Below are 24,951 nucleotides of genomic sequence, written 5' to 3' on the forward strand. Positions count from 1 at the left end.
TTTAATGGGAGGAGGGAGGAGGGAGAGTCGTGGTGAGGAGGAGGGGGGCGCATTGTTTAGTTTGGGAAGCATTCTATCCGTTGCCGGGCAACCGGCCCCTGGAAACGGGAGTGGACTGCGTCGCCCGGGGCAACCGTTGTTACTCAATAAACAATGCAGGGACCGGTGCAAACTCAGCCAGCGCTCCCGTTATTAATTGAACATCTGCATGTGCTTCTATCTCCCCCCCCCAACACACCTCCCCCCCCCCCCCGATTAAAACTGGAGGAAAGCAGATAGGACTTGGAGGCTGGAGTTCGGGAGCGATTATCTTGGTGCCCAAGCGGCTGGCTCAAATTGATAATATTGTTGAATCCTCAAATGCAGAAGTTGTTGTTCTGTTGTTTTTTCCAAGGGATGGAGGGGGGGGCCTTAATCTCCTCCAACACCCCGTAATCCGGGGTGGCACACCGGGGTGGTGGAGGGGATTAAGGCCTTTCCACGAGAGATCGCTGCTGCTCCCCCCCCCCCCCCGGCCAGGCGGTTTCAAACTGCTCCAAAACAAAACTTTCGCTCCGCCCAAATCTTTCCAGAGAAAGCCCCTGCGAAAAGATGGGCAGGCCTGACCTACAAGAACGGCAGCTGAGATGCAAGAAATCTAGCAGCCCCTCCCAAAAAAACAAGTGACCTGCAACAATCTCACCAACAAGCCTCTTCTCAGAAGCAAAACTACCAGGGAGCTGGGGCAGGAGGCACCGGATAAGGACGTAGGGGGGCAGCACAAAAACCAAGGGGGGTAGTTACCTCCAGTGATAATTATTTATAGTATAGTAATATGCAATACTGGGGACCCAGGTGGCGCTGTGGGTTAAACCACCGAGCCTAGGGCTTGCTGATCAGAAGGTCGGCGGTTCGAATCCCTGTGATGGGGTGAGCTCCCATTGCTTGGTCCCAGCTCCTGCCAACCTAGCAGTTCGAAAGCACGTCAAAATGCAAGTAGATAAATAGGAACCGCTCTGGCGGGAAGGTAAATGGCGTTTCCATGTGCTGCTCTGGTTTGCCAGAAGCGGCTTTGTCATGCTGGCCACATGACCTGGAAGCTATACGCCGGCTCCCTCGGCCAATAATGCGAGATGAGCGCGCAACCCCAGAGTCGGTCACAACTGGACCTAATGGTCAGGGGTACCTTTACCTTTAATATGCAATACTATCTATGTATCATAACATGGGCATGAAACTTCAGAGGTGCCTTTAGTTCTGGGATCTTCCCGGAATGTTTATGCTTCTCATATTAAAATGCACCTCCCTCCAAAAGAGAAAGTTTGCAGCCCTAGAATCTGTGAAGCAATGCTTACCAAATGGTGCCTCTGAACATGGAAAGAGCAGATTCCCCCTCACCAAACTGTGAGAGGGCAGATAGATGCCTCTGGGGTTGATGGGTCTCAGAAGGCTGGGGGCGGGGGCGGGAACAGCACTGGATCCAGGTTTTTAAGAGCCATTGGGCAAGGATTCTAAAATTTCCAGTACTGTACTGTATTCCCACTGAGCAATGACGGTTTTCTCCTTCATTGGAGAAATCCAACCTTCGTGGGTGGTTTTTAAGCAACTGCTAAGATATGCTGGTAGAGTATGGGACTCTTAATCTCGGGGTCGTGGGTTCGAGCCCCACGTTGGGCAAAAAGATTCTTGAATGGCAGTGGGTTGGACTAGATGACCCTCGGGCTCCCTTCCAGCTCTACAATTCTATGATTATATGAGGACATTTTCCATGTCCCCATCCCGTGAGGAAGTCCACCTCCTTAAATGCAGCAAACAGGGTGGGTGGGTGGGTCTCAACACAATGGGATGTGGGGCCACGGCAATTGCCCAGCCAGGCCCACCACGGATGCCAGCCCTGGTGGTAAAGAATTGAGCAAGTGCATTAAGGTCACAACCACACCACACATTTAAAGAGCATGGCTATCCCCAGAGAATTCTGGGAACTGTAGTTTGCCCCAAGAGAACTGCACTTCCCAGCACATTTAATGAACCACTTTCCTTTGGGGAAAGTCGTGTGCTTCACATATATAGTGACCCATATATATATATATATATATATATATATATATATATATATATATATGGAAGTGACCCATAACAGGATTCTGACAACTGGGAGGAGCAGAACAGGATGACTGATGCTGTGCCTGGGTTACAGTATAACCCTGTCTAACATGGGACCATATCCCATTTTGCACCCACCCTCCCAAAAGTACATTCTGAGCCTGCCTTACACGTTGCAAATTATTTCCATTAATGAACACCACACAGCTTGCTTTTAGATATGTGCTTAAGTCTCTTAAATGCATTTCCCGTCAAAACATACAACTGGATGCCTTTGACTGCCCTGGCTGCAACAAAACATGTCTCTCCTGCATCGGTCTCAACAGCCACAGCAGGCACACTGCAGCTGTCCAGCAGCTTGACCTCACCCCCCCCCAAAGCGCACTCCTCTGTTGTCTCCTGAGGAAGACGGATGCCAAACAATGACTTGCGCCTAAAACGTCTAAAACAGAAAGTGCTGAATCCGGCAGAAATCTAATCTGCTCATTACCGGAGAGGTGCAGATTGGTTTGTTTGCATCGGGATTCGCAGAGGTCCAAGTCCTTCTGGCAGGGGCTTGAGGAGTGGTGCTCCTGCGTTCAAATCCCAGCTCAACCAACAGTTGGGTGGGATGGCAAGAGGCCCCCCACAAACCTACGTCAGAGGCTCTGTGCTTAAAGGCTAAACCGAAGAGAGGATACAAAGAGCGAGAGAAGGCCAAGGGATGTAATCTGAACCCGCCCTTCCACAGCCAGACACAAGCCGCCCACTCTCATCTCCAAGCCGAAAACCTTGATGATTTGAGCGAGCATGGTGCCTGGGTGGAAAGGATATACATCATCTCCACCATCTCTCATTGAAGCTCTGTGACACATTTCACCCCCAACCAAGGGAGAAATAGCCTGTAAAGCAAGGATGAGTTAGGGCGCGGTTCACGTTTTCATCTAAACCGAAAGCTGGGTTGTTTCCATCTCGAGTGGGGAACTGGTGTTTCTAAAGGAGTTTTCGCACCACAGAGAATCGCGACCTACAAAGGCCGCTTCACAGGCACCAGCAAAGGTTATTTATGTATGCCATGACTGTGGCCCGTGTTCTGTTAGCCCCCAAATGGAAAACGAGCGAGGTCCCAACTAAAGAAGAATGGCAACTTCAGCGGACGGAATATGCGCAGCTTGCAGACATAACGCACAGAATAAGAAAACAAGAAGAATGTACATTTAAAGAAGACTGGAAAATGTTTATGGGGGGAAATTGTGTACACTTGAAAATTTTGGCAACGTTATGATCAATTCTACAATGTAAATAAGTTTTGATGGATGCAGTAATGGAATACTGAATGGTTTAGTTTATATAAAATTTGCGGGGGTTTATGTTATGCAAAACAAGGGACCCAGGTGGCACTGTGGGTTAAACCACAGAGTCTAGGGCTTGCTGATCAGAAGGTCAGCGGTTCGAATCCCTGCAACGGGGTGAGCTCCTGTTGCTTGGTCCCAGCTCCTGCCCACCTAGCAGTTCGAAAGCACATCAAATTGCAAGTAGATAAAAAGGGACCGCAACGGCAGGAAGGTAAACGGCGTTTCCGTGCGCTGCTCTGGTTTGCCAGAAGCAGCTTTGTCATGCTGGCCACATGACCCGGAAGCTGTCTGCGGACAAACGCCGGCTCCCTCGGCCTATAGAGCGAGATGAGCACTGCAACCCCAGAGTCGGACACGACTGGACCTGATGGTCAGGGACCCCTTTATGTTTACCTTTATGTTATGCAAAATGAACCATGGAAAGAGAAGAAGGGAAGTTTTTTGATATTTTAAGGTTGTTTAAATGAATATTCTAAATTGTAGAACAGAAAATGTAATTTAAAAAGTATATACCGGTATATATATGAAAAGCCGCTTCACCGGCAGCCAAGAGCCAAGAGACACATCACGTAGGACATGTTTCAAAGTCGCAGAGACTCCACACTCCCGGCAGAGGAAAGCTCTGTGTATTAACCCACGATGCGCTGGCAAAGCGGCAACTGTCTGTGACTTCTGTGAGTTTTGTATACAAAGCAAAAAATACACACACACAAACACGTGCACAGACCACAAGGAGGAAAAATGCCTTCCTTAAGTCCCGATTGTCATAGCTAAGCCTGAGTGTCCAAAATAAACACAACGCCCCATCTCCCTGACTTTACCCGTGTCTCCATTTCCCTCTCCTCCCTCTGCTTCCCCCATGCCAAATTTTAAACTGGAAGTACATCCAAAAAATAGCAAGGAGAGACAAGAGGGCCTTCTTAAATGAGCAATGCAAAGAAATAGAGGAAAACAATAGAATGGGAAAAACCAAATATCTGTTCAAGAAAATTGGAGATATGAAAGGAACATTTCGTACAAAGATTACCATAATAAAGGACAAAAGTGGTAAGGACCTAACAGAAGCAGAAGACATCAAGAAGAGGTGGCAAGAATACACAGAGGAATTATAGCAGAAAGATATGGAGGTCTCGTACACCCCAGGTAGTGTGGTTGCTGACCTTGAGCCAGACATCCTGGAGAGTGAAGTCAAATGGGCCTTAGAAAGCCAGTGGAAGTGATGATATGATAGGTCCAGTCGTGGACGACTCTGGGGTTGCGGCGCTCATTTCGCTCTATAGGCCGAGGGAGCCAGCGTACAGCTTCCAGGTCATGTGGCCAGCATGACTAAGCCGCTTCTGGCGAACCAGAGCAGCGCACAGAAATGGCATTTACCTTCCCGCCAGAGCGGTGCCTATTTATCTACTTGCACTTTGATGTGCTTTCGAACTGCTAGGTTGGCAGGAGCTGGAACCGAGCAACGGGAGCTCACCCCTTCGAACCGCCAACCATCTGATCGGCAAGCCCTAGGCTCTGTGGTTTAGACCACAGCGCCACCCGCATCCCAATGCCTAGGTTAGCTTCATCCAATTTAGTGGCACAAGCTGGACAAGGCACAGCCGGAGAGGCAGTGATGGAACCTCACAAAACCAGGGCTTGGCGACGGAGAAAGTGAGCACAGTGTGTTTGTTTTGTTTTTAAGAAGGTGTGGACCTGAAAGCTTTGGGATTGTGAACACACGACAGCTAGCTCCAGGTCAAGGACTTGGGGAGGGATGGAGACGCTGCTGGAACACAAATCCTGCCATCCCTGACCTGAAACTGGGGGCTGATGGGAGTTGGGGGTCCCACATCACGATGGAGGGGGAGGACATCAGGTTCCCCATCCTTGACTTTCAAGTCCATTCGTTTTACACACTGTCTTTTTTTAAAAAAATGTTCAGACAATGAAAGGAGACGAGGGAATCTGAAAATGGCAATTATGACTGCTTTACTAATTGAAAAGTCAGTACAGTGGTACCTCGGGTTACAAACACTTCGGGTTACAGACTCCGCTAACCCAGAAGTAGTATGCCGGGTTAAGAACTTTGCCCCAGGATGAGAAGAGAAATCGCTTTGTGGCAGCAGCAGGAGGCCCCATTAGCCATAGCTGCCAAGTTATCCCTTTTTTTAAGGGAAATTCCCTTATGCTGAATAGGCTTCCTCGTGAGAAAAGGGAAAACTTGGCAGCTATGCCATTAGCTAAAGTGGTTCCTCAGGTTAAGAATGGTTTCAGGTTAAGAACGGACCTCCAGAACGAATTAAGTTCGTAACCAGAGGTACCACTGTAGATTCAGGGGATCCAGGAACCCCCAGAGGGGATCTAGGAGTCCACAGAGGACAGTAAGTTTGAGCCGCATTATAATGTGAATCCTTTAGCCCAGGCATCCCCAAACTTTGGCCCTCCAAATGTTTTGGACTACAATTCCCATCTTCCCTGACCACTGGTCCTGTTAGCTAGGGATCATGGGAGTTGTAGGCCAAAACATCTGGAGGCCAAAGTTTGGGGATACCTGCTTTAGCCTTCTGTAGTCAAGAAATGCCGTCAGACAGTTGAATAACTACCGTATGATAGATAGAAGGAATCTGTTGCAGTGCAAGCAGGCCATTGAGGGCACAGGCTGAATGAAGTACAGTATCCCGGGGGTTAGAATTTTTGGCTAAAACCTTACCGAGGATTCATATCCCTTACTCATGATCTTGAGACAGGCTCAGTCTCTCAGCATGACCTACACCACACAGTTGTTGTGGAGGTAAAATGGGAGACAAACATTACATTTACCACCACCTCGAGCTCCTTTGAAGGAAGGGCAAGATAAAGACATAATTTAATCAACGACATTTTCAGGCGTCCCATGCCTGGCAGGCAAGGATATCAACTTGATATCGTGAACGGATTGAGAAAGAAAACGAAGGAGGAGATTGAAAGAAAGTGGCTTAAGTGTTAACAATGGACACCAGGTCTTTAATTTATCTGAAATCTGATTAACTATCACTGTTTATATTTCTTAATCACTTTCCTCACAGAGTTGCCCAAAGCAAGTTACGTTAAAGCCAACTAAGAACATCCAGCAGCAATGTAAAAATGCAGATAAACCGGGGGGGGGGGGGGACGGACGGACGAATTCAGGACTTAATAGATGACCCCACCCCACTAAAAGAGGTGACAGTGCCTCCCTTCAAATTAAGGAACCAGATAAAGAAAGGAATCTTTGCCTGGTTCCTTAAAACTGATGACAATGAAGCTGGGTGCGCCTCCCTGGGGAGAGCATTCCACAAGTGTGTGTGGGACGGGGAACACACTGAAAAGGCCTGAATCTGAATGAAATGAGAATTACAAGATCAATGTTGTTGTTTAGTCGTTTAGTCGTGTCCGACTCTTCGTGACCCCATGGACCAGAGCACGCCAGGCCCTCCTGTCTTCCACTGCCTCCCGCAGTTTGGTCAAACACATGTTCGTAGCTTCGAGAACACTGTCCAACCATCTCGCCCTCTGTCGTCCCCTTCTCCTAGTGCCCTCCATCTTTCCCAACATCAGGGTCTTTTCCAAGGATTCTTCTCTTCTCATGAGGTGGCCAAAGTCTTGGAGCCTCAGCTTCACGATCTGTCCTTCCAGTGAGCACTCAGGGCTGATTTCCTTCAGAATGGATAGGTTTGATCTTCTTGCAGTCCATGGGACTCTCAAGAGTCTCCTCCAGCACCATATGAAAGAGCAAAGGCAGTCAAGAGAACCTGCTTCTGAAGAGCAGTGCTTTTTGTATGTTGCACATGCAAAGAAACCCTAACGACAGGTGTGCGCTGGGCCATGCACAGAAAGCCTCCCCATGAAGAAAATTGCACACAAGCAGGATTCACAGGTCTCCGCTAGCAGGCGCCTCTCATTTCAGAAGTTCGCTTGTGATCCAAAGTGCACTCGCAGGCTCCCGGTTTTCCAAACTGGCCTGGTGCAAAGCCCACCAAGGCAGAGACCAGGTCTCTCTGGCATTTTTTTTCTTTTCCATTTATAGATCTGTGCTTCGGTTCCCCTACAAAACAGGGCAGGGCTGCCTGAGCCCCACCAGGTGTTGGTGAGGGCAGGTGCAAGTTGTGATCCTGGAGAGAAACCGGTTCCTCTGTGATGAGGAAAGGAATGATGAGAGGAACAAACCCCCTTTTCCTTTTCATTCGTGCTACTCTCCAAAACAAAATGCAAACTATGTCTCCCTAGCTTTCGCTCCGTCCCACTATAAGTTTTTTTTTGGGGGGGGGGGTTTACAATGTCTGGGAAGATGATGTTTCGGGAGGGAGCGCAAGCGAGGTAAATTAGGTCGTTTCTTAATAATATGCAAACAGAAACAATTTTCTACCCACCCAGAAGACATGCCTTTGGAGGTCCCATTTCTAATACTGTAAATAGGTAAAGGGGACCCCTGACCATTAGGTCCAGTCGTGACCGACTCTGGGGTTGCGCGCTCATCTCGCATTATTGGCCGAGGGAGCCAGCGTATAGCTTCCAGGTCATGTGGCCAGCATGACAAAGCCGCTTCTGGCAAACCAGAGCAGCACATGGAAACGCCGTTTACCTTCCCGCCAGAGCAGTTCCTATTTATCTACTTGCATTTTGACGTGCTTTCAAACTGCTAGATTGGCAGGGAATACTGTAAATAATGATATGTAAAATGAAGTATATGATGGAAGACTTAGCAATTGCAGAGAGGGAACATCCTTGGAAAATCAGCAGACCCCCCCCCCCATAATGGCACAGAGGCTCCTTTAAACTGGCTCGGTCCATGTGAAAACCATGACAGCAGACACTTTAACAGCCTGGGGTCGAAATGGAAGCCCCCAAGAGAATATTCATCAGGGCAAGGAAGGTGCCGACTTCCTTTCCCGCAAGTTCCAGCATCGCGAAACTAGCAAGCTGCCCCCACCGTCACAGGAAACCGCACAGAGGAACTTCCCCCACAGCCTTCCTTGCAGAGAGAGAAATGTCACCAGAAAGGATGGGGGGACGGGCTGGGCGGAAATGTTTTCAGCCATTCCTAATCCGTTTCTGAGCCTTCCCTGGTTCCCTGTTCAGTGGGGATTTCAGTTCCACTTGCTGCACGTTGAAAGCAGGATCACGGCGGCTGGGGAAGAGAGAGGGACCCGCCAAAACTTCTCCCAAACTCACGCCGCAAACTTGAGAGAGAATCTCTATCTTTTCAAATCTCTCAAACTCTAGAGAACCTTCTGCTGTGTATTCATAAGCGATCTGTCATATTCAAACAAGGACTCACCCAACATCCTGCCATATGTAGTTTACCCCTCACAGTTCCACAGAGGCAAAACACCTTTAACTACAGATCTCAAGATTCTTGGGGCGGGGGGGGGGGGAGATATGCTTTAAATGTATGGGGGTGTACACAACCCCCATTTCCAACAGCAGCTCATCACAGGCTTAAATGGTACAGTACTTATTTTTAATAGGATGGAACGCACTGTTCTAGAAGAGAACATGCAAGTTTACCTGCATTTGGCAGCAAATGTTCCGTTAACCGGGCAACATCCCTGCTGAAATATCTTCCAATTATGCAACTTGATAAAGGCATGGAGGGAACTGTCTGCTCCTCAGCAGACAGAAACGGGCTGCCTCTGGACTTGGGAGATTCCATTTCACCATCATGGCTAAAATGCCATCGATAGATCTGATACCTCAGTTGGTTGAAGCATGGCACTGATAACCCCCAAGTTTGCAGGTTCGATCCCGGCCTTCATATATGCGTTTCTGAAACTATTTATTTCTACCATGCTTTCCATTTAAAAACAAGACCTTCTACTTTTGGCAGATTGACCCCTTAACCCCTGAAGTATGGCATCACTTCATAAAGATGTACGCAACTCATGCAAATTGCATGGAGATTCGGCTTCACTCTGTGATTGACTTGTGCCTGGGCCGTTTGCAGATGAGGGCCAAAATGCCATCCAACTCTCTGGATCGGGCAGACCGGAAGACATTAAGTCCAGGCAATGAGATTTATGAACTGGGAGGTTCAGATTACTTAGCATCATTCTGCCTGAAAGACCTTAGACCTGAGCTCTGTGACAGCTCAGATAACTTGTCAATGTTCTGCTTGCAATACCTTAGATCTGCAACAGCAGCTCAGATTATTTAAGCCGCGTTTGCATTTATTAAGGGAACAGAAGTCTCATCAAGGATTCTGATTTAATGCAGAAACCAAGGCTCTGTATTTATTTGATTTCTCGCCAGTCCTTTGGACATAAGGTCCCAGGGCGAGTTACAACAATATATCTGATTTCATGCCTATCGATCCAGGGCAACCCAAACTTGAAAAAGCCAGCTGCTTTGCTGATGTGAATTTGGGCTAAGGTCCACTCCAAGTCAAGGTGCCGAGAGATATGGCAGAACAATTAGAAGGCAGGCTCAAAATGTCCCAGCACGACGACGAAAAGGAAGACATGGTTTTGCGGGTATCCGAAATACAATCTCAAGTCAGGAGGAGAGGTTCTGCTCTCCGAGCAGCAAGCCCTGGCACGCCAACCAGACTGAAATCAACTCCAGAAGGAATGTTAGCCAGACTTTAACTGCGCTGGCATTTGAGACTTGAGAGGGGAGTGAACGTTTTAAATATATCTTGGCAGCCGTCGGAGAGAAACCCTTTGCTGAATAGGAAGATAGAGCCAGCCCACCCCGCTGCATATCTTGCCGCTTGTAAAAGGCTGTTAGGTTTGGAGTACATTTGACAACAGAGGAGCCTGCAGACCAAAATGTTTAATCAATGAGTTCTGAAAGGAGGGCAGAGCTATTAGAGTTTTGTAAATTCCTCCCCCGCTATCCGTCTCCCGCCCTGCAAACGGCAGCAAAAGAATTTGGTTTTATTTCTTTCGCACACACAGGTTTGGCCTCCGATGCAAACTCCAAAATTCGCACCAAGGAAGTAGTTTTATGCTCACTGAATAATTCATTGTGTTTCTACGGTTTGTGACTTTTAGAAGAAAATGGCATTTTCTGGCAAGCAGCGTTGGGATGCTGACGATAGCTACTAACACAATTTGTAATCCAGGGAATAGCAGGCTTCAAATATCTCAGTTAAGTAGACCCTGCAAGATGCTTCATATCCCTTAAAAGCAGGGATGGGGAGGGGGAGATAAATTCTAGTAATTTGAAGCAGCCACCCAGGAATTTGAAACATTCATTCAGGCCTGCAGCTTGGAAATCTGGTGATGGCGCCTAGGAATTTGAAAGGTTTTTTTTTCTTTCCTCTTCCCCATTTGTCCCTGATGAAGGAGAACGATAATTGGACATTTTGTGCGATGCTTATATCTGTGTAAGTCGATTGCCATGGAAACGACCTGGTCCTTACCCTGTTACTGCAAAGGTTTAAACTCGATGACGCTAACTAGAATTTCTCTTGAATTCTGCTTAGCCTTATCTTGCCTTGCATTAAAACTGTCACACTGTTTTGAGAAGCAGGAATCTGATCTGCAAAGGATCTTAAATATGTAAGCAAGAGAACTAGTTGGGGGTGGGGTGGGGGACTGATTCAGTCTGATCTTTAATATATATATTTAATAAAACTTTAATATTCAACAAGGATTTTTAAATCAGTAAACGGAACACAACCTCTGCTCCCAATCCTATATACCTCTAGTTCAACCACGATCCCTGATTGCCGCAAGCAAAGAGAAACAAGAGGAGATAACTCGAGGCAAGTGAGTCAAGCCACACACAGCAGTTTTGTGGAAAGAAAGCCGTTCATCTGGATTGCTCCAGCTGGAATTAACTAAACAAGGCACACAGAACATGAGAGCATTACGATTCCAGACCTGCAAAGTCTGGGTTGTTGTGGTTGTTGCTTTTGTACACGACAGAGCAATTTTTAGGCTGTTTATAAATAAATAGGTGGAAAGTTTATCGGAGGATTATTGGGGAATGGACGTTAAGTGAGGGGGAAAGACTGAAAGTAAAAGTTAAAGGAACACAACTCTTCGTTTTTCTTTTCGGTACCAGTAATTGCTGGCTTTGAAGCTCTTTTCAACATTTTGCAAATCACTTTGGGAAACCTTATACCTGAAAAGCAGGGGTGCCAAAGATTTGAAATAGAGAAACGGCTGAATAACGGTGCAGAGGCTGCTGTAAAGAACGGACAGAATAGAAGCGAGATCAAAGAGAATTTGCAGTGGCCGACATCCACGGAACATCCGATCCACCGAGGAGCATTTTTTTTGGCAATGCTGGTTGCTGAACTGTTGCGAAGGAAAAGCAATTACTGACAGGTGTGGGGGGTGTGGGGAACGCATGTCTAGCCTTGCCAAAGAGTGGCCTTTCCATAGCTCACTTACTCAGGCAGGTCTGGAGCCAAAGGATAATAGGGCAGACCCTCGCTTACTCTGGATTTCGTGGGACCACCGTTTCTTTATTGCAGTTTCCTGGCATTTCACGTCTCTCCCACATTCACCCTCCCCCCTCCAATAAATAAATAAATAAATAAAATAAAAGTACAGTACAGCCAACATCTGGAAGTGCCTAAGATTACACACACACACACCCCACTCCTGAATCACACCAAATCGGAGTTGTTGCTGCAGAAGCGGGTTGCTCTGGAGCACCACCGAACCTGAATGGCTCTCCTTCCTCTTGCAGTTCGGTGGCTGAGCACACGGACTGCATTCAGGAGGTTCCCGGTTCGAGACGGCACATAGTCCAGGACGCTGCCAGACAGTGCAGGCAATTCGGAGCCTCAGGTAGAGAAATGGAGCTCTTGTCGTGCACCCAGCGGCTTCCTCTAGTTGCAAACTGCACCTTCCAGTCAAGAGTTGCCTGGGGCAACCGGGCGCTCCCCGTTAGTGTCCCGCTTCGCCCCTCACTCCGCCCTCTCCCCCCACACGAATCCGGAGCCTCTCCGAATTAAAAGCCCATCTTTACAACAGAACAGAGCGCCACTCCGCCCGCCCTCATTGCTCTCATCCGAAACCAGGCTCACTACAGATTTCTTTCCCCCCTCGCAGGAAGGATAAGAATAAAAAACTTTCCCCGGCCGCTGAAGTTCCCAGCCCTCCAAACTCGACGTCACTCCGGATTGGCGAAGCCGCCCGCGGCAAAGGCGAGCCCCTGTCTCCCGCACTTTCCCCTTTCTCTCAAGCGCGCGCACGCACGGCCACCCCCAGCTCCCTTCTGGGCTCCCCACCCGCCCCGATCCGGAGTCACTCCGGATTCCCCCAAACGCCCCCGGTCCTCTGAAGAGGCGCCCTCCGCTTGCCTCCTCACGAAACTCCCCGCCACCGTCACTGCGGCGTCACTCCGGCTCCTCCTCCTGTTCGGGGAGCGGGGGGGGAGCCCCCCGCTAATCCGGAGTGACTCCGGAGTAGATCCGGGGCGGGGGGAAGGGAACCCCGGCGCGGCGCCGTCCCCCCCGGCAGGCTTACCTCGGTGGCTCCCCGGCGCCTCCAGGCTCCCCTCAGGGCTGCGCGGGGCTCCGGCGGTCGGGGCTGCGTGAGGCGGCGGCGGCGGCTCCCGTTGGCAAGTAACCGTCTCCAGGGCTACAGTCACTATGGCGCCTCCTCGCGCGGGGTTTCGAGGCAACTGTTGCTAGCCTCCCGCGTGACGTCGGGGCCGAGGCCACGCCCACTCCCGCTCTTTCCACGCCCCGCCCCCTCGAGACCACGGAGGGCGGCGCTACCCCCCCCTCTCTCGAGGCCTACCCTGGCGCTGATTGGGCATCCGCGGCGGCCAATAGGAACGGCGCTATTCGGGGAGGAGGAGTGGGGAGGGACGAGGGCGGCGGGCTCCTGAGCGCATGCAGAGCGCCTTTCGACCCAGCCGCCTGCCAACCGCTTCCACGCTATTTATTTCATTTTGTTTTCTCCCACCTACCCTCCCATCCCTTTCAGGCTTTTTGCTTTATTTTATTTCCTCCCCTACTTTCCATTTTATTTATGCATTTTATTTCATTTCCTCCGCCACCTTCCACACTATTTATTCGTGTTATTTCCAGAATATTGGAAAAGGACAAACCACTGAAGAAGTGTGCATGCACACGAAAGCTCATACCAAAATATAAACTTAGTTGGTCTTTAAGGTGCTACTGAAGGAATTTTTTTATTTCACAATAAATGAGATAGACCCACAAAGGCCTGTTGGCTACAACAGCTATACAGAGAGCCTCCACATTCAGAGGCACTCCACCCCTCAAAGCCGTAGGAGAGGGGGAAGAATGCAAGGATAAAGGGGGAAAACCTGGAGTTTTAAAGGACATTTGAAAGAGGGGCTCCAGGCAACGTATTTGATTTCCTGTACAGAGCCCCAAGGCATTGTGGGAATTAATGTTCCAGCTGGGCCAAGGTGCTTTGCGTTGCTCAGGGCATCAAGGCTACAAGGCTGGAGGCTTGCGCATGAACAGGAAGGAAGGAAGGAAGGAAGGATTAGTCAAGAGCTCAACTTGCTGAGCCTGCATGTAGCTTACAGGGCAGACATTGTCAGTTGCAGCAAAAGCAAGATCCTGAAGCCCTTTAAAAAAAGATAAATGCATTTATTATAGCTTAAGCTCTGCAGATCAGAGTATTCACCTTATTCTGTGGCCCTGGAAATAATTGCTTTAAATCATCCCATGCTCTTTGCGAATCAAGACTGCGGGACGGCACCCCTGCACCCCGGTTGAAAGCGAGGGAGTTGTGTGTGAATGTCTGCCAGTGTGTGTTCGGTAGATATAAAGAGGGATTTTTGTGTGTCTGTACTCAGAAATCTCTATGTGGGACAAGAAGCTACAGTTAGAACTGGATATGGAACAACTGATTGGTTCAAAATTGGGAAAGGAGTACGACAAGGTTGTATATTGTCTCCCTGCTTATTTAACTTATATGCAGAATTCATCATGCGAAAGGCTGGACTAGATGAATCCCAAGCCGGAATTAAGATTGCCGGAAGAAATATCAACAACCTCAGATATGCAGATGACACAACCTTGATGGCAGAAAGCGAGGAGGAATTAAAGAACCTTTTAATGAGGGTGAAAGAGGAGAGCGCAAAATATGGTCTGAAGCTCAACATCAAAAAAAACCAAGATCATGGCCACTGGTCCCATCACCTCCTGGCAAATAGAAGGGGAAGAAATGGAGGCAGTGAGAGATTTTACTTTCTTGGGCTCCTTGATCACTGCAGATGGTGACAGCAGTCACGAAATTAAAAGACGCCTGCTTCTTGGGAGAAAAGCAATGACAAACCTAGACAGCATCTTAAAAAGCAGAGACATCACCTTGCCTACAAAGGTCCGTATAGTTAAAGCTATGGTTTTCCCAGTAGTGATGTATGAAAGTGAGAGCTGGACCATAAAGAAGGCTGATCGCCGAAGAATTGATGCTTTTGAATTATGGTGCTGGAGGAGACTCTTGAGAGTCCCATGGACTGCAAGAAGATCAAACCTATCCATTCTTAAGGAAATCAGCCCTGAGTGCTCACTGGAAGGACAGATCGTGAAGCTGAGGCTCCAATACTTTGGCCACCTCATGAGAAGAGAAGAATCCTTGGAAAAGACCTTGATGTTGGGAAAGATGGAGGGCACTAGGAGAAGGGGACGACAGAGGACAAGATGGTTGGACAGTGTTCTCGAAGCTACGAACATGAGTTTGGTGCTATGGTCCATGGGGTCACGAAGAGTCGGACACGACTAAACGACTAAACAACAACTCACTGGTACAAAGTAAGGTCACCTCTTTTTCTTCCGCAAATGGCATCCATTTTATATTGGCACCCATAGTATATCCATTCATTATAGGCGAGCACCAAAACAAAAACAGAAAGGACTTGAATCTATGCATTTTTGGAAAGCAGCACACTTGGACATCTCTTGAAATGCCACCAGCAAACCTGGCGAGAGGGAGGGGAAACGGACGGCAGTTTTCGTCGACGCTTGGATGGAGTGGCAGCTGCCATTTCAAACCAAGGTGGTCACCCAAAACGTGACTTGGGTGTGACTTACATCTGATTTTTGGCACAACAGGCCCAAATTGCGCCAATTTCAAACTCGGCAGGAGGGTTCCTTGTGGAATTCGTGTTGACGTTGATCCAATGGCCACCATTTTGAATCAAGATGGCAGACCAAAACGTGTGTGGTGAGACTTTGACCAGTTCTTGGCATGAAAGGCCCCAATTGTGCCAACATGTGGGCCTCTAAAGATATCCCCGCACATTTCGACAACACCACACCCATTTTAGGTCCAAACTGTGCCGATTTGGAGGGTCCTGAAGGTAGTGTCGCCCAGTTTGACACGATGGGTTGCAATTGTGTCGTTTTTGGATGCTTCTTAAGATATTGTTGCCCAAGTTGCCACAACGGTTCCCAAGATAGAGGCAGTGGTCTTTGTCCACGTTTGGATGCCATTTTGAATCAAGGTGGCGGACCTAAACATTGACTTTGGCCCAGCTTGGTATGACAAGTTATTTGTGTGCTGCCCTGAAACATAGAAGTTCTCTGGTCAGGCTTAAGGGAAGTAAAGCTATTGAAATGCGAAGTACCGTTAAAATAGCCAATTAAAACTCTTCACACCCACAATGCAGCAAATGTTTCTTTCTTTTTTTTAAAGGCCAAGACAACTTAAGTCCAAGGTGTTTGTCTACTAAGAAGCAGTATTCTTTAAAACCGGAGAATGCACACTAAGGAGCAGTATTATTTAGGAGGAGAACGAAAGGGGAAAACACAGGCCAAGACTTGAGATACTCAGACATTTTATTAAACACTCATTCCAACAGGGCAGGAGAGGTGTACATAAACCTTGGCTCATAGCAAACATTGTCTTTTTGGGGGGTACAATATGACCCTCCCCTCTCCTGCCCCACTATTTTAACCCCAATACATTCAATTGCAAACATGATTTAACCACAACCACCAAATACCCAGTGCCATTTACATTCCGGAAGTATTTTCTTTGGACATCAACAGCTCCTCGCCTTGCCCCCAGTTACCTCCCTCTATCCCTGCACGGGCACAACTCTCTCAAAAAAACCAAAAACAAAACCCAAACACAATACCCCCATAGGCTATTTCTCAACTCAGCAGCACACTACAACATACTGTCTCTCCACGACGAGGTTTCACAGCTTCAGCATGAACAAGAGGCATTTGGGAGCAAATATCTCCCAGTTATTTTGCTGTAGGTAGGTCTTACATCTGTAGTCAAGTTAGCAAGTACAGGCAAAAAGGAGGGAAAAAAAATTCCTATAAAAGAACAAGAAAAAAGCCCCAGAAAGCTACACGGATGTTCTCCCAGCCTGGCAATGCTTGTGGCATGATTGAATGGGCACAACTTTCAGAGAAGAGTTTTAGAGTCTGTTCTTGCATGCCAGGGAGTCCCATGTGCTCATTTCCCCCCAGAGGGCAAAAAGCATGTTCACAGACAATGATTTTCCAAGGGCCCACCGCCTTCCAACATTTCCTCGTTGCCACAGGAGGAACCGCTAAAACCTGGTTGCCAGGAGGACAGGCTTTGATGCTGCTATCTGTGTTTCTGCTAAAAAGGCTCCACGCAAACGGATGCTACACAGCCGAGCCTCAACACGTGAACAGACTCCAAAGTATAGAAAAATAATAACGATTTTAGTGAGTGCACCGGATTTCCTTTTATCCACACGTGAAATACATCTGTGGTTGTTTCTCAGTGGGTTTAGTGTCTCTGTGGGAGAGGAGGGGGGAAAAGCTCACACAACTATAAAGTTGTGCCACATTTCACCAAAGAAAAAAGGGAAGTCAGTTCAGCGGGGAGATGGTTTCACTGCAACCCCCGCCAGCCGCTTGCTAGAATAGCACTCCGTTTAGACCGTGGGGCAGGAGATGCTGCCATTATTTGCACCTCTAAACCACAGGGTCCCCCCCCCTGCAAGGCACAGTTAGGGGGCAAAAACCAGACTCTCTGTACATTCAAAGAAAGGGTGAGGGTGGGTTGTGAAAGACACAGACGTAGCAGAAAAGGCCAAGGGAGGGAGATCCTTGCAGAAATCTTTGCCTGGGTACAAAGCCACGAGAGCAAGCTGGAGCCCTGTGCCAAAACGGGGTTCCAAAACCAAGCCCAGGAAGTGGAGGGGGCGGGGGAGAGACAGAGACAGTAGCAAAGGCCGCTCTCATTTTGCAACTGAAATACTTGGGCTTTGGGGGGTGGGCTGGGCTAGGCAGGGAGCAACTGTCGGTGAGAAAAACCAAGCTGAATTCGGGGAGCTGCCTTTATTGAAACCTCGTTTTTCAATAAGGGTAGAGGAAAGAGGAGCAAGACGGTGGCGCTTCTCTTTCCATATGAAGACGGTCCGTGCAGCGAAGATTGGACTTCTGATAGAGGCAGGGCCAGGGGGGGGGGTATGTATTCCTCCGGCGATCATTAGGTGCTCGGTTATTCCGCGTAAAGCTGGTCTATTTGCGCTTTGTACATCTTGGCGACCACGGGCCTCTTTAGTTTCATCGTGGGGCCTGGAAACAAGAGGAGGAGCGTTAGGATCTGCCCAGCAAGGCTGGAGAAAGCATGAAGCTTCCCCAAAGAAAAGTCAATCCCTGGCACCGTCTCCAAGCTTGCATATTCCTGGGGGGGGGGGTTGGACTGGATGATCTTCAGGGCCCCTTTTAAAACCCTGGGAAGCGGCTGCTACTGACTGCACTCCAGTGGTTGCCAACCTCCATCCACCCAAAAACTACCTGGAAATTTTGACAATGCGTCCTGGCAGGCCATTCATTCATTTACCCATTGCAGCATTTTTAACCTCCTGTATGGTTCCCCCCCCCATGGTATCACGGTGAAGGAAGGGACCCCCCCCAAGGGTCATCCAATCTAGCCCCTTGCAACGCAAAACGGCAACTAAAGATTTACGCATGCAACAACAGCAGCCAGAATCTTGCATGCGTAGAACTGGAATGAAGAGAAAACACCAACAAAATAATGGATTTTAAAGCGAATGGACTCTGCGGAAATAAGAAACCAACACAATGGACTACGCACGGAAGAATGGAAGCCCCTTTTGGAATATCTGAAAAAATACCATCATCAGATGAAATTGTGAGCAGGATTTGAAATATTGATAACATATGAAATAGAGGGATATTTCTTAGGGGAAATGTTTATTAGAAGGCAGGATGTAAATGGGATGGGAGGTAAAAGGTAAAAAAAGGTAAAGGACCCCAGACGGTTAAGTCCAGTCAAAGCAGACTATGGGGTTGCGGCGCTCATCTTGCTTTCAGGTTGAGGGAGCTGGCATTTGTCCGCAGACAGCGTTCCGGGTCATGTAGCTAGCAGGACTAAACCGCTTCTGGCGCAACAGGACACCGTGACGGAAACCAGATTGCACAGAAATGCCGTTTACCTTCCTGCCACAGCAGTACCCATTTTACTTGCACTGGCGTGCTTTCGAACTGCTAGTCAGTGATCAGCAATCTTTTTCATCAGGTGGCTGGTCTACTGTCCCCCAGACCTTGTGGGGAGGGGGCTGGACTATATTGGGGGTGGTGGTGAACGAATTCCTATGCCCCACAAATAACCCAGAGGTGCATTTTAAATAAAAGGACACATTCTACTCATGTAAAAAATACACTGGTTCCCAGACCGTCCGCGGGCCAGATTTAGAAGGCGATTGGGCAAGATCCAGCCTTAGTTTGCCTACCCATGTGCTAGGTTGGCAGGCGTTGGAACAGAGCAACGGGAGCTCACTCTGTTGAGGGGATTCGAACCACCGACCTTCTGATCGGCAAGCCCAAGTGGCTCGGTGGTTTAGACCACCACAAGGGATTGGAGGCAAGAACAGCCTGGAGTGCTGTTCTTAAGTTTAAAGAGTGACATAGAACGAATTTGTAATCTGGAATACGTATGGCAAGATTTTAAAGTTCAATAAAAACTTGACTACCGAAAGAAAAGGACACCAGATTCACCCACTCACCCAGTTCTCCGCCTCCGATGGAGAAGTCCTTGTCTAGAAGCAACCACTTTTGGATTTTCTGAGCGTTCGAAGTGGCTCGGTTGTTGACAGACGTGACCCCTTTCTGAATGGCGCCGTACACAGCCGGGTCTTTGCTGTTCACAATTTCGGACACTTTGGTGGCCTTGCTGCCCAGTTTATGGCAGAACTCGATGGCTTGAGGCGTCAGCGCATCCTCTGGGTCTCCGGTTTCCATGTTCACCATGCACTGGAACGGGAGAATTCAAAAGGAGCGGCGCAGGTGCGTCAGCCAACAATGTGGACCAAGATCCTTTCCACACATCTTTCCAACCCAAGTTCTACCAAATTACTGGACTGAAGAAGTTAGGCCACATTCACCCCCCTCTCAGAGGGAGAAGGCGAGGGAGCAGAATGAGGAGGAGGAAGTTGAAAGAGTGACAGGGCTTAGGGAGAAGGGAGAGTCTGCGGCAGAGAGCAGTGCAGAAATCAGGCTGCAGAAAAGGGGAGCCAGGAGACAAGAGATGGAAGTCAGGATGGCAAAGGAGCCAGGGGGGGGGTCTCTCCCTCCTGGCTGTGACCAGCTCCCTTCCCTGCTAGTCTCCCAGAATAGTCTCCCAGAACCAGAAGAGGTGTGAAGAGGGAGAAGTACAGACAGGCACGCTAGCAGAATCTCAGATCGCTTGGGAAGGACCTGGGAGAGGAGGAAGTTTAGCCAGTTGTGGGAAGACAAGGGCCTTCTGTCCCTGCAACTGCCTTGGGGGGGGGGGGGAGGGAGGCAAGATCTACAGGAAAGAGTTGCTGTGCTCCCTACGCCTGCAACTTGCTATAAGAATTTTAAGGTCTCAAAATATCTAAATATATGAACCATGTGTCTGAAATAGTATGGAAGAGCCATTCTGAAGCCATTTCGACTCTCCCAGTGACCTCAAATATTCCTCTGCAGAAAGGGAGGCAAATGGGGAAAGCCATCCCATTGTCTTCTCACTTGCAAACCCTGTCCTAAGGGTGTATTTGTGTATGAATAGGGTGAGCCTGTTGTTAGGTTTTTCCTTTAAGACTGATGCGGTCAATGGTGCTACACAGAGATGTGTGTTTGCAACCTTGTTCCGAATGATAGCACACCTGTGAGCTTTTGCTAATTTGAATAATTGAAGGGAGAGTTTGCTCACTGTAATGTGATTGGGTAATTGACTATTTTGAATTCCGTATTTAAGCTACCCAAATGGTTCATGGGTGGGGGGTGATGTATTGTGAAATGAGAGGAAGGGAGTAGAGAAGTGTGGTGTATATAATTGTAAACAAAAGCAAGCAAAGATACTGAAGACGACTTTGTTATTTCGTCGACCCTGCCACTGTTGCCACTCGGTTGGTGTGTATTTTGCCCAACACCTGTGACCTGGACTCAGGAGCTAAAAGAAGAATCAGTGACCATTATCAGGTATCCTGGCAGGCAGAGTTTCTACTGTAGACTGCCCCCTTCTGCTATGTATGTATGATGAGTGTGTGTGGTTTTTTTTGGGGGGGGGGTTGGTCTTGGGCTACAGGGTGGGCAATTTCAAAAGTCTATTATAAGGGCTTGCGCACCATTGTTCGTGGTTCTCCTCCCTCCTGCGCGTGGTGAGTGGGGACCCTGTTGCAACAGTTCCTTGAATAAAGATCAGGCTGACAAGCCACTTTGCTTCTGAATATACTCTGGTTGGCCTCTGTTATTTGCTCCTACTGATAGGGAACCCACTTAAGGCCCCGGAATACCCCGTAAGTACCTCCGGTCGGTTTAATCTGGCAGTTTATTTCCTGGGGTAAAATCCTAAAAAAAAACCCTTAACCACTTCAATCCTTAAAAAAAGGTCAACTTTGGTCGGTCCTTACGGCCCCTCACTTCATCAGATCTGGCCCTCTTTGAAAAAAGTTTGGACACCACTGCGGAAAGGGGGCAGCTTTTTTCTTGTAACGAGCGTTGCGGCTGACCTGATCCCAATAACTGCCCTGACACGGAAACACATGCCAAGATTGGGGAAGGAGACAGGAAATAGCAGGACTTACCTTCAGAGTCATAAGCATCGCAAGGAATTTGGCCTTGTCTCCTATTAACATGACGTTGCTAAGGATGGGGATGGCCTCTTTGATGGCATCCTCAATAGGGACTGGAGGGATGTTTTCCCCACCCGCTGTGATGATTAGCTCTGGAAGGAGATGACACGGCATAATATAATAATAATAATAATAATAATAATAATAATAATTTATTATTTATACCCCACCCATCTGGCTGGGTTTCCCCAGCCACTCTGGGTGGCTTCCAACAGAACATTAAAATACAATAATCTATTAAACATTAAAAGCTTCCCTAAACAGGGCTGCCTTCAGATGTCTCCTAAAAGTCTGGTAGTTGTTTTTCTCTTTGATCTCTGGTGGGAGGGCGTTCCACAGGGCGGGTGCCACTACCAAGAAGGCCCTCTGCCTGGTTCCCTGTAACTTGGCTTCTCATAGTGAGGGAACCACCAGAAGGCCCTCAGAGCTGGACCCACACACACACACCCTTCAACATGCTCTGCTGTGAGCTACATTTCATAGTCCCCCTCTGTTCTCCCTTGGTCAGAGCACACCTGGAGCCCCGTGTCCAGTACTGGGCACAACAATTTAAGAAGGATGTTGACAAGCTGGAAGGTGTGCAGAGGAGGGCGACCAAGATGATCAAGGGTCTGGAAACCAAGCCTGATGAGGAACGGTTGAAGGAGCTGGGTATGTTTAGCTTGGAGGAGACTGAGAGGAGATAAGAGAGCCATCTTCCAATATCTCAAGGGCTGCCACGCGGAAGGAGGAACAAGCTCGCTTTCTCCTGCTCGGGGGGGGGGGGGCGGCACTCGAACCCATGGCTTCAAGTTACAAGAAAGGAGATTCCGTCTAAACATCAGAAAGAATGTTCTGACAGCAAGAGCTGTTTGGCGGTGGAACAGTCTCCCTTGGGAGGCTGTGGTCTCTCTTTCCTTGGAGGTTTTTAAACAGCATTTGGATGGACATCTGTCGTGGATGCTTTAGTTGAGATTCCTGCATTGCAGGGGGTTGGATTGGATGACCCCCAGGGTTCCTTCCAACTCTACAGTTCTACAATTCTCTAAAACTAAAGCACCTTGTGCTATCTAGACAAAGAAATATATATAAATTTAGGGGGCTCCCTTGTACAAGGCAGAACATGGGTGCATCTAGGGCAGTACTGCCTACACGGACCGGCAGCAGCTCTCCAGGGTTTCAGGCAGGAGTCCTTCCCAACTTCACCCAGAGATGCCAAGGACTGACCCTGGAACTTTCCACTTGACCACTGAGCTATGACCCTCCCCCCAGAAGAACTTTATTTGCATCGGCAATCAAATCAGCCTTGACAGTGTTGGAAATGGACGCTGCACAGGACCCAGATTATTTGCAAAATTGGAAACTGTTTCAGGGCCGTTATGGGGGCAGAATAAGAAATCCTGTGCCCCCACCCTTAGTGAGCAATTTAGGTCCACCTGGCCCCCACCGGTTCTCACGTCAGTCACTTCTGTCGGCCACCCCATTATAGAGTCAAACTAAACGTTTGGCAGTGGATAGGAGTCTTCAGAAATTGGGTCGAAAACACTGTTTCATAAAACCGTAGAGCTGGAAGGGACCACGAGGGTCATCAAGTCCAACCCTCTAAAATGCAGGAATAATAATAATAATAATAATAATAATAATAATAATAATAATAATAATTTATTATTTATACCTCGCCCATCTGGCTGGGTTTCCCCTGGGTGGCTCCTAACAGAATATTAAAAACACGACAAAACATCAAACATTTAAAAACTTCTCTAAACAGGGCTGCCTTCAGATGTCTTCTGAAAGTCAGATATTTGTTTATTTCCTTGACATCTGATGGAAGGGCATTCCACAGGGCGGGCGCCACTACCAAGAAGGCCCTCTGCCTGGTTCCCTATAAACTCACTTCTCGCTGGGAAGACTGGTGACTGGGAGCGGCCGCCAGGACCACTTAACACCGGTCCTGAAAGACCTGCATTGGCTCCCAGTACGTTTCCGAGCGCCATTCAAAGTGTTGGTGCTGACCTGGAAAGCCCTAAACAGCCTCGGCCCAGTATACCTGAAGGAGCGTCTCCACCCCCATCGTTCAGCCCAGACACCGAGGTCCATCTCCGAGGGCCTTCTGGCGGTTCCCAGCCTGCGAGAAGTGAGGCTACAGTGGAACACCCTCCCATCAGATGTCAAGGAGATAAAAGAACTACAGTGGTACCTCGGGTTACGAACGCGATCCGTTCCGGGTCGCAGTTCGTAACCTGAAAAGTTCGTAACCCGAAAAAGGCCCGAACCGCCGTTTTGCGCATGCACAAAGCGCTATTTTCGCACTTTGCACACGAGCGGCGAAAACACTTCCGGGTTTGCGCAGTTCGTAACCCGAGTTGTTCGCAACCCGAGGTGTTCGCAACCCAAGGTACGACTGTACACAATTTTTAGAAGACACCTGAAGGCAGCCCTGTATTGGGAAGTTCTTAATGTTTGACGTTTTATTACAGGCTTCCTCAGCCTCGGCCCTCCAGATGTTTTTGGCCTACAACTCCCATAATCCCTAGCTAGCAGGACCAGTGGTCAGGGATGATGGTAATTGTAGTCTCAAAACCTCTGGAGGGCCGAGGTTGAGGAAGCCTGTTTTATTTTGTTTTTACATATGCTGTAAACCACTCAGAGTGGCTGGGGAAACCCAGCCAGATGGGCAGGGTATAAATAGTGTAGTAGTAGTAGTAGTAATAATAATAATAATAATAATAATGTACACTGAACTATATTCCAACCTGTGTAGCAGATCCAGTTTTGGAAAAAGCTAAACTTCACCTATAGTTAAGGATTCTGGTTCTTCCGAGGACCATGAGAAGGGGAGTCTTTTTTTTACCTTTGATTCTTCCCGTGATGTAGAGGAACCCTTCTGCGTCGTGCTTGCCAAGGTCCCCCGAATGCAGCCATCCCTCGTCATCAATGGCCTCTTTCGTCTTCTCTTCCATGTTCAGGTAACCCATAAAGACATGGCGCCCAGAGAAGCAAACTTCGCCAATGCCCTCATTGTCCGGCCTGAAGAGCATGGTTTTGCAGCCCGTGATCTCTTTGCCACAACTGAGGAAAAAGCAGAAAAAGCAACCTGTGAGCAGTCGAAGCCAACCGACTTGCCCCTTTCCCAAAAGATGGGGGTTCCCCCTCACACCCCCAATTGATTTTTATCCCCTTCCATTTTTTTCAAAACGAACTAACATCAAATCAATTCACATCTAATACAAATTTAAAAGTCAACTTCCTGCCTTGATGCTTCACTAACCACCCTTATTATTTGCTGCTCAGTATTACAGACATTTCCAAATTACATTTCAAAAAACATAACACATTTTAGGTATTTCATCCTTTCTTTTTCTCTCTCTCCCCCCCCCCCCCGCCCTTCTTGATGGGGCTTAAAGTCAAGTTTTCTTGTGCCTTAATCTTCTTGTGTTTAATTTAAGAGTCCCATGGCATCTTAGGGATGTATCCAGGCTGGATTTGATTTAAATCACTAGTCAGTAAGACTTGATTTAAATCATTTTTTAAAGACTTATTTAAGACAGAAACTCATTTAAGACAG

At 48.3% G+C, this 24,951-nt stretch overlaps 2 protein-coding genes across 5 annotated transcripts in view; both read right to left on the reverse strand.

The window, feature by feature from the left end:
* RFX2 (regulatory factor X2) overlaps positions 1-12,970 on the reverse strand; it is a 53,426-nt gene extending 40,456 nt beyond the window's left edge. The window contains exon 1 of one of the 2 annotated variants that reach the window (XM_060275360.1): positions 12,839-12,970. The gene's annotated coding sequence lies outside the window, so the exon portion shown is untranslated. The remainder of the gene's footprint in view (positions 1-12,838) is intronic. The other variant, XM_060275361.1, reaches the window with a different exon arrangement.
* Positions 12,971-16,120: 3,150 nt separating this feature from the next.
* The window catches only part of ACSBG2 (acyl-CoA synthetase bubblegum family member 2), a 57,491-nt gene continuing 48,660 nt past the window's right edge, over positions 16,121-24,951 (reverse strand). For all 3 annotated transcript variants that reach the window (XM_060275362.1, XM_035117923.2, XM_035117922.2), the window contains 4 exons: positions 24,238-24,455; positions 21,360-21,499; positions 19,317-19,563; positions 16,121-17,862 (listed from right to left, as the gene is read on the reverse strand). In XM_060275362.1, the coding sequence (XP_060131345.1) occupies positions 17,786-17,862; positions 19,317-19,563; positions 21,360-21,499; positions 24,238-24,455 (682 nt within the window). In that variant the 3' untranslated portion in view covers positions 16,121-17,785. The remainder of the gene's footprint in view (positions 17,863-19,316; positions 19,564-21,359; positions 21,500-24,237; positions 24,456-24,951) is intronic.

This window comes from Zootoca vivipara, chromosome 6 (genome assembly GCF_963506605.1).
Source record: "Zootoca vivipara chromosome 6, rZooViv1.1, whole genome shotgun sequence".
Taxonomy (NCBI): Eukaryota; Metazoa; Chordata; class Lepidosauria; order Squamata; family Lacertidae; genus Zootoca; species Zootoca vivipara.